This window comes from Phaseolus vulgaris, chromosome 3 (assembly GCF_000499845.2).
Source record: "Phaseolus vulgaris cultivar G19833 chromosome 3, P. vulgaris v2.0, whole genome shotgun sequence".
NCBI lineage: Eukaryota > Viridiplantae > Streptophyta > Magnoliopsida > Fabales > Fabaceae > Phaseolus > Phaseolus vulgaris.
This window is the reverse complement of record NC_023757.2, coordinates 33,492,053-33,501,663: the sequence shown is the minus strand read 5'-3', so window position 1 is coordinate 33,501,663 and position 9,611 is coordinate 33,492,053. Positions and strand designations below refer to the sequence as shown.

General features: G+C 27.4%; 1 protein-coding gene across 1 annotated transcript; it reads right to left on the bottom strand.

Annotated features, from left to right (window-relative positions):
* Positions 1–4,937: 4,937 nt before the first annotated feature.
* On the bottom strand, positions 4,938–6,972 carry LOC137807231 (probable polyamine oxidase 5). The gene has a single exon (XM_068607741.1). It carries the CDS (start codon positions 6,709–6,711, stop codon positions 5,098–5,100), a length of 1,614 nt encoding a protein of 537 aa, XP_068463842.1. The 5' UTR covers positions 6,712–6,972; the 3' UTR covers positions 4,938–5,097.
* Positions 6,973–9,611: the final 2,639 nt, after the last annotated feature.

The window sequence follows — 9,611 nt, the reverse complement described above, 5'->3', positions numbered from 1 at the left end:
GACTGGTTAATAAATGGGTGATGATGGTTTACTAGTTGAGAAGGATTTTCAAAAATAATTTGTGAGAAATGGTCAAAGCTTGTATAAGTATAACAAGATATTTTACTTTTATACTGATTAATCTTAACATCGATCTACATATAATTGTTTTTATAAATATAAAAGAATTTCACTAATCAAATACGTTTATAAGTTTTTTTTTTGGTTATAGTAAATATATAAAATCACTCTCGGTTATACATCATTCAATAACAAACAATTTTAGAGTTAAAAAAATTAATTACTATATTAATTAAATTAGATACTACGTTAAAAATTAAAAAATTATTTACATTTAAAATGATTTTTATTATTAATAAAAATTTATAAAAAAAATATTTTTTAAATTAGTATTTAAATTAGTTATAATAATTTTAGATTCTAAATTAATCTCTAAAAGACTAATAGAGACTAACTTAGAATATAAAGTATTAAAATATAAAATAGTAAGTAATTAAAACCTAATGGTTAGATACCAATTTAAAAACTATTTTATAAATTTTTATTGAAAATAAAAACTACTTTAGATATTAATAATTTTTTAGTTTATAAAATTATCTAATTTAGTCAAATAATAACTAATTATTTTAATTTTTAAAATTAATTTTTATTTAATAATTTTTTAAAGTGTACTCTTTATTTTCCTTTATTTTAAAAATATACAAATATTACTTTTCACTGAGCCACTTTAATGATTATTCTACAACAATCTTTAACTATAACAAAAGACTTTGTTTAAGATATAAGATAACTTTTAAATGAAAATATATACAATAAGTACTTGCTCGGATAAAAGATACATTCATATGAAGGTTTCAAAAAGTATTATGCACTTCTATATCATTTATAAGACATTTATAATTTAGAATTTTAATAAAAAAAATTAGTTTATATTAACTAAGTTAAATAATATCTTATAAACTAAAAAAATATTAATATATAAAATAATATAAATTAATTTATGAATTAGTATAACTATTAAAATTTTAGTTACTAGTTACTTTAAATTCTAACTTAATTATTAGTTACTAGTGACTTTATTGCATTAACATTGTTTTTAATGAGTTAGGATTTAGAAGTTGATTGGTGACAAGGAAATTATGGGGGCAAGTACGTTGCATACCCTGGTTTTGATTGAAAGAAAAAGAAACGTGCATCAATCATAAGAAGACTTTTGAATTTACACTTTGCAATTGCAACACAATCTCCCTACTCTCCACGTTTCATCCATTCACTGGTCCTTCAACTAAAGCCTCACCATCAACGAATTATCTGCATAATACTATTCATATTACTCACATTTCATCCAATAATTCACACATCATGTTTTGCCCAATTATCATAACCATGATTAGAGCCAAAAACCTCATGTTTTAAAAATTAACTCCTTCAACTGGAAAAATAAATTATTAACATCTTTGAAATTTCGAATTCCCACTTCTTTAATATTTCTTTATAAGTCAAAATATTTGTAAATTTTATTAGTTTGAAAATAGTAACAAAAAAGAATTAAAATTCACATTATATAAATAAATTGTTTAGTGGAAGATATTTAAAAAATTGTTACTAGAATTTGGAAAGTGTGTATTCGCATTTGTTCGTTTACGTATCAGACAGAGATGCATTAGGTAAAGCAATGGTTTGTGATGTTGGATCATTAAAGTGTCATTGAGGCACACAAGAAACAAGACGAGACAGCAAGTGGGACATAATATTTTTTAATTATTTTATAAATTTTTGTTAATAATAAAAATCATTTTAAATATTAATATTTTTTAATCTTTACAATAAAATTTAATTTAATCAATATATTAATTAAGTATTTTTTATCTCTAAATTTAATTATTATTTAATAACAAACTTTAACATGCATTAAGCTTAATTTGATTTTTTTTAATTAATAAATTATTAGTTTGGGTCATGCTCACTAATACTAAAGTATCAACAACAAATATAGTAAAGTGAGCCTCTTTTGATGATATAAATATATGGAAACTTTGGCAATATAAAAACAGTCATAAACATTAATCAATCAATGCCTCTTTTGAAACCTTACAGTGACTTATCACAGTTCTAAATGTTTTAGTCACATAGACAAATATCTAAAAATATCTATGACGTAAAAGTAATAGAATTTTTTTTGAAAAACTAAAGAACAGATAGAGTTTTCTTGGGTTGACAAAAAGACACACAAAAACTTGTACTGGGCATTATGTACAAACCTTTGTCTCTTTTTATATCCAAACAAAACATTGAATAAAGTAAAAACAAAATTTCTGATTTTTATTCTTTTATTTTTGGAAGAGAGTTTTCATCCATTCAAATAATATCTTTTTAGTATTTTTCTCATACTTGTTGTTCTTCTATTACTTTTCTGGAGAATCTCTCAAAGCAAATTAAAACAAGTATCAAGCTTGGTTGATTTGCTTTGCGAAAAATTCCAATGCTAGCACCAATACCTATTGGTTGGTAGGCCACAATGGTAGAGTATGTCTGTAGAAAACTCTTGTGAGTTAAACCTTACACAAAAACATCATTGAATAAAGAAACAAAACGATAAAAACATTAAATCGTTTTTATTCTCAGACGTTGTTTTACTGATTCTTTTTTATACAATTATGATAAAGTATATATGATCAACTTAAGCGTAACTAGGAGAAAAATAAATAATGTGAAAATAATTAAAAAAATAGAATTATTAAATATGTGTGAATATATGGGATGGGATGTTTGATAGTGATGAGGTAGAAAAATGAAGAAATGAGTTTCGGAGTGGAGTGTGGTTGGATACTGCTCTCCTTCACCCATGGACCCTATCGTTCAGCGTCCCTCCATTACCATCATTCACTTTTTTTCTATCACATCATAACTATATTTCAATTTTTCATTTTTTTCACTCAAACATAAATTTTACTCTAACTAAATTTTATAAAACAGTGTAAAGAATCATGTTTGTATCCAATTTTTAACATTTTAACTTTTTAGATGAAAATAAAATTATATATTTATAAATGGTATGATATTTGTAGAATCTTTATCAAAACTAGTCAACTTGTGCTAAAATTATATGATTTAATAAAATTAATAAATTTTTTATAAGTGAACTCTAATTTAAATGATTATGATATATTGAGAAATAAATTTTAAGCAAACTTAATCTTATAAAATTGACTTATAATATAAGGTTCACTCATAAAATCTTTAATAGATAACATTTTCAAAAGTTTACAAACTATTTTTTCTCTTTTCTATAATTTTTTTTTTACTATTATCTAATTTTTTAACATTTCTTTTCACTTATCTACTTGTCCTATTTCTTTTCTTCTACCAAAGAGAGTGAAAAAAATCATCATCTCTCACTCCTACATATTAGAGAACATTTAAATTTAGGTCCAATTAAAAGTTCTTTTTTATGAAAGTTTACATTTTTTTATCAGAAAAACATTAAAGTTTACATGAGATGATACATTATAAATTAGGAAGTAGAGAAACATTCTATGTCTTTTCTATATATTTTAAATAAAAATAAGATGAAAAAATAGAGAAGAGAGTTAAAACTTTCTTATGTAATAAGTAGAATGAAGATATAATGTGAATCTTCATTTATATATCGCAACCCTTTATATACTGGTTCTTCCTGGTGGTTTTTGGTATGAAAGGTTGAAACAAAATAAAATGGGACAATTTACAGAAATAATTGATGAGAAAATATTCTGTAGATATAAAAAACAAATGGAGGTGAAGTTAGGACTGGGTTAAGAAGTAAAACAAATAATAAAAAAAAAAACTATTAGTTAATCAAGGAAAAGAGAATAGTATGTGAATGAAAATGAAAAAAAAACAATAACTGTAAAAGATTTGATTAGTGTAATGGATTTTAAAAATATAAAATGATATAATTATAAAATATCAAATTACTCTTATTATTATAAATTAATTTTAATTAAATATTAAATTATTATTTTATAAATTTAATTTAATTTTATTATAAAATTATTATTAAAATAATATTTATTCTAATTTTATTATATTTATTATCATTTATATTTATTATATTTATTCTAACAATATTTTAAAAATTTAATTCATTAATTATAATTAAAAAAAATTATTTTATTATTTTTTACTATTTTATACATTTATTGTTATTATTATTTATTCGAATTTTATTATTTTATAAATTATTATTATTATTTCATTAATATAACTTTACAGTTTTATTATTATTTTATTAAAAAAATTATTTATTATTTTATTATATTTTTATAACATTTTTTATTATTACTATTTTATTTATTATTATATAATATAATCAATTTTATTACGTTATATAATGTAATTTAATTGATTACATTATATAATCTGTTGTAATACATAATCGAATATAATTTTTTTTATTTGTTATTTGTAGAGGTATATACATATATAATTACTTCTTTTTATTGTAGGTTTTTTTTTCTTCTAAAAATGTAAAGATAAAGATGGTTCAAATATATTTCTCACATTTCAATTGTCACTTTTTTTAAAATTATTAATGTTATTAAATTTGTAAGGAGGGAAAGAAACATATTATTAATGTTATTAAATTTGTAGAATGGAAGTGGGTGTGCTTGTTTCTACAACTATATGACTGTTTGGCCGAAAGGAGGATTTTTTTTTTTACTTGATGAAAAGTGTGCATTGGGCAATGTTTTATTCCCAATTGCGGCGAACTAAAGTTAAAACATGAAGACCATCAATTATTGTTCCAAGTAAAACTCTCATCTCACTCAAACAAAACCACTTCTTGCAGTTGAGTTGACAACCATATTATGTTTAAGTTAGAGTTCATCACCCTCTTCCAAAAGCTGGAAAGACCCGGGTTTACCGGATCCTGTCCACTGGGGAAAACCACAAAATACTCATGGAAACCTTTCTCATAATTCATATCCCAAAAAAATCTAACATATATTAAGTTCTCCCTTTCAATACAAACAAACTAAGAATATTATCATATAAACTAATAATACAAATTTTGAAAGGGAGAAAATAAAAAAAGGAGCTGTTATATTATAAATCTTAACAGGGTGAATAATGTTGAAGAAGCCTATTGGCTTCCCTAAGACCACTGAAGTAAGCTCCATGAGTTGTGGAATAATGGGTTCTGTGGGTTGCTTCCCCTGCAAACAAGATTTGAAGTGGTGGTGAAGCAGAAGGGTGGCTGCTGCTACATTTTGGCAAAGGTTCTGCCATTGTATCAAAATCATCTCCACTTGATCCAACTGCCACATGACTGTATGAGCCTAGAAATAAAGGATCTGTTCCCCATTCGCTCTTCAAGACTTTACTGAATTTAACCTTATATTCGTGGGAGGAGTGCTTTTCAGATTTCACATTCCCGTTGCAAAACTCAACTGAACGTGACAGGAAGCATGAAATTGTGTCTGAAACCCCTTTACTGATCTCTTCTTCTTTGAGTGACTCAATTGCCAGAGCTTCTTCCCCGGCAAACCAAGATAAGAGGACACTAGAATTGTTGTAGATAGGACAAAGAGTAGCAGTCCTCCTCATCCACCAGGGTATTTTCTTGTGCTTCAACTCAGATTGATGTGAATGGAAAACCATTTGCAAGAAGGGGAACCCTCTGGAGTGTTCGTCTCTTCTTCCATGAGGAGGACTCAATTGCATGAACAACTTGTTAACAACACCAAAACCAAGCCTTGAAATAGCCTCAGCCTTAAAAGAGGGTAGAGGGGGATGGAACATTGACATACCTGAATCATCATCATGAATAGAGGCCTTCAGCACTCCCAGTGAGACCGTGACAATGACATGATCCGCTGACATAATAGAGCCATCAGAGAAATGTAGCACCACAGGCCTAGAACATGTTCCATTTTCCATATTCATCGCCTCGTGTCTCTCGGGTTGCCACTCAATTCTTGTGACTTTTCTACCCAACTGAACTAAACCAGGTGGTAGCACAGATGCTAACGATTCAATTATGTTTGAGTAGCCTTTAGCAATTGTGATTTCTTCACCTGGAAACATCTGGTATTCACTTTCTGCGCCATAATCCAAAGTCAATAAGTCAGCAACAGATGTACAAGTCCTCTGTGTGTTCTCGTGCATGGCAAAGATTGCTTCATCAAGCAACTTCCTACTCCACTTTCCGAACCCTTTGAGCTCCTTTTCCTCTTTTGATGAACCCCAATAAGCATCAAGGCCTTGTCTGAGAAAAGAGCCAACACTGAGGTTTCCGCTGTCACCCTTGTTTGTTGTTGTTGCTGTTGACATCTTTCCCTGAGCATGGTCCATGAGATTGTTGAAAAGCTTGGTGATGGGGTGAACAAAGGAAGGGTTTAGCACAAAGCCACCTTCAGCAATGGTGGTGGTCTTATTTTCATTCCCATCCATGCACTCCCAAGGCTGGTCAGACTCAAGTGCATGGATTTGTTGGGCTATTTTGTGAATTGGACTTCCTTCAATTCCATGGATCCAAGTAGCACCCATCTCAATCCGGTCACCACCAAACTCTGAAGTGTTGATTCTCCCACCAATCCTGTTTCCACCTTCCACAACACACACCTCAAACAAGCTCTTTGAGACACTCACACTGTGAAGCTTGTTGGCAGCTGTGAGGCCCGCCATTCCTGCTCCAATTATCACAATTCGTGCCTTCTTCACCGCCATTGTTGCCACTTAGCTCTGCTTCTTGTCTCACCGATGAAACAAGATTAGAGGAGGGAAAATAAGTGGTATGTGTGAGTATGAAGCTGAGATTTGAGTTACTGGCAATGAATTTATAAGGGGGTGGTGATTTTGTTGTTTTGTTAAGATTCAAAAGTACTTTTGTGTGTGTTCTATTTTCCAAAAAATGTTACAAACAAAAATGAATTTGAAGTGACATACTATGTTTCAAAACCAAGTTTAAAGAAGAGACACGTAATCATTTATTTAAGATACTTTGTTCACTTACCTTTTTCTAGTGACTTCTTTCCGCACACTATAATTTATTATGCCCTAATAAAGACACTGCTCTACTTTTGCTTTATCCCTCTATCAGACTAAACTTACAGGCAAAGACTCTCACTTTTATTCAAGTGTTTTTTTTCACTAATTCTTCTCTAATTATAATTGAAGGTTCATTTTACTAATTTCATGCCACTTTAAACTTTAATCATAAGTTTTATTAAGCAGAAGATTAAACTAATTTTAATTAGAAAACCATACTATAAAGGCAAAAATATATAAAATATGGTGGTGTGAATAAATGTGGGGAAGTAGAAATGGTAAAAAAGTAAATAAGGAGCAGAAGTTAGAAGCAGTGAATAGAGTAATAATTGAAAGAGAAGTACTATGCTCAGCATGAGCCACATAACCTGTGGCCCTCTCCACACCACCCACAACAAACAAATTTTTGTACAATACAGCCACAATTGTTAAAGAATGAGAAAACAAAATTCATGCCCACTCTTAATACTACTTTCTTTGCTTTAAGGAAAAAAAAATAGAAACTCAGATCATTATTTTATCATACAAAATTTTAAGAAAAGAAAATACATATATACAACACAAATATATCTTAAATGAAAAATATATCACTACAATAAAATTATGAAATAGAAACCAATTTTTAGAGACAAAAAATAATAATTACTATAGTAACTAAATTATAGACCATTTTAGAGACTAGAAAAATTTTGATTTTTAAATTAGTTTATATTATTGTTAAATGATTTCTAAATTGGTGACTAATTAGCAATCAAGGTTTTTGCTATCAAATTTAAAATCTAAATAATTGGTAGCAAAAACTTTGGTTGTTAATTAGATTCCAATTTAGAAACCATTTAACAATAATAGAAACTAATTTAGAAATCAAAAATTTGTAGTCTCTAAAATTGTCTATAATTTAGTCACTATATCAACTAATTATTTTTTGTATCTAAAAATTGGTTTATATTTCATAATTTTTTTTGTAGTGTATGCATAACAAATGAGGATTTTTTTTGCACTATTCCCTTTCTTTTAAATTTTTTTAAAAAATATATGTGATGGGTTACACATTTTTTTCTTTCCTTATTTTCTCCATGTTAAATGATAAAAATAATTTTTTTATGAATGTAACTTTTCTTTCTCTTTTTTATTTTTATTTTTTTCTGTCCTTTGGAGTGTAGTTTTGTAGTTTTAGAAATCGAATATTTAGTATATAAGAAAACAAATAGAATAGAAAAGAATTTTGAAATTAAAAAATACTTAGTTAAAAATATATAAATAAAAATTGAAGGAAATAATGACTCTTTTCATAATTTCATTTAACTCCTTCTTTCCTATTTTTTACCTATCACACACAAATTTATTTAGAGAATTGCAAAACATGGACAAGTATGAATGGTATTACCTGAAATCGTAGTTAATTACAATCTCTTTTTTTAAGGTTGTATTCTTTGTTAATATGTAAATTTTTGGGATTTTTACCATTTGGAATTTCATAAGATAATTAATGAAATGGATAAATTTTTTAAAAATTACTAAAATAGATAAATGGTACCAAAGTAATACGATTTTAGAAGTCATGACAGGTAATCCACATTACAAGAATAATAATTAGCAATCCACAAAATTGATCTTTATTTAAGCTATTTTAATTAACTATCAAATTAACAAGTTTATCTCCAAAAACTATTTGTAAATTTAATTATTAATAGATTTTAAAATCATATTTAGTGATTACTGTAACCCTCGATAAACATAAACACAGAACTCCTTCCTCACAACACTTATTTCTTTTCTTTTCTTTCTCTCTCCATCTCTCCAACTCATTCCCTACTCTCTTCATTTTTCATTCCATACATCATCTATTTCAGAATCTGATCGAACCACGGTGTAGAGGAGGAGCTAAGAAACATTCCTATTGGAACAGATTCTCAAACAGAGTAAGTTTATATTGGTTCTAAATATCCTTTGTTCTCTATTTTTTCTTAGGATTTCGTCATCGATCTTGATGGGTCAATTGAGGAAAGTAATCATCCCAACTTATTATACTATACACTAAATTTGTGTTATGTTTGGATAACTTGCATTAAGCCCTTATATCTTGAAACTTATCCAAACTGACAGGATAAAATTCTAGAGGTTTCTTGGAAAGCAAGCAATTAAGGTAAGTGAAACTAACTTTAACTTTCAATAGTACCCTAGGCTAGAAGATCTGAATGTGGTTCCACGTTTCAATTTCTTTTGGCGGGATGTTATTTGATGAAATTGTTTGATTTTATGTTGTATGAATATGTATAAATATTAAGTTTTGATAGTTTGGAAGTTAAATATTGTTTTTGATGTTGAAAAGGTTCTTTAATGTTATGAATTTTTAAATGTTATGTGATTGAATGGTATGTATTATATTTGAATGATGAAAAATTGTATGAAATTGAAGTCATACATTTGGAATAATGTATGGACTGATGTTTGTTTATGTATTAAGTATTGATGTCAATGTGGTAACAGAGATCTCTGAGTTTCACTGATGATCTAACTCACATAGACTAAGATATCAGGTGGTGAGAAGCTGATGGGGGAATTCATGCACATCGTGA

Excerpts from the sequence above, each read along its gene's own strand:
- LOC137807231 (XM_068607741.1), bottom strand. The coding sequence starts at position 6,711 with ATGGCGGTGAAGAAGGCACGAATTGTGATAATTGGAGCAGGAATGGCG.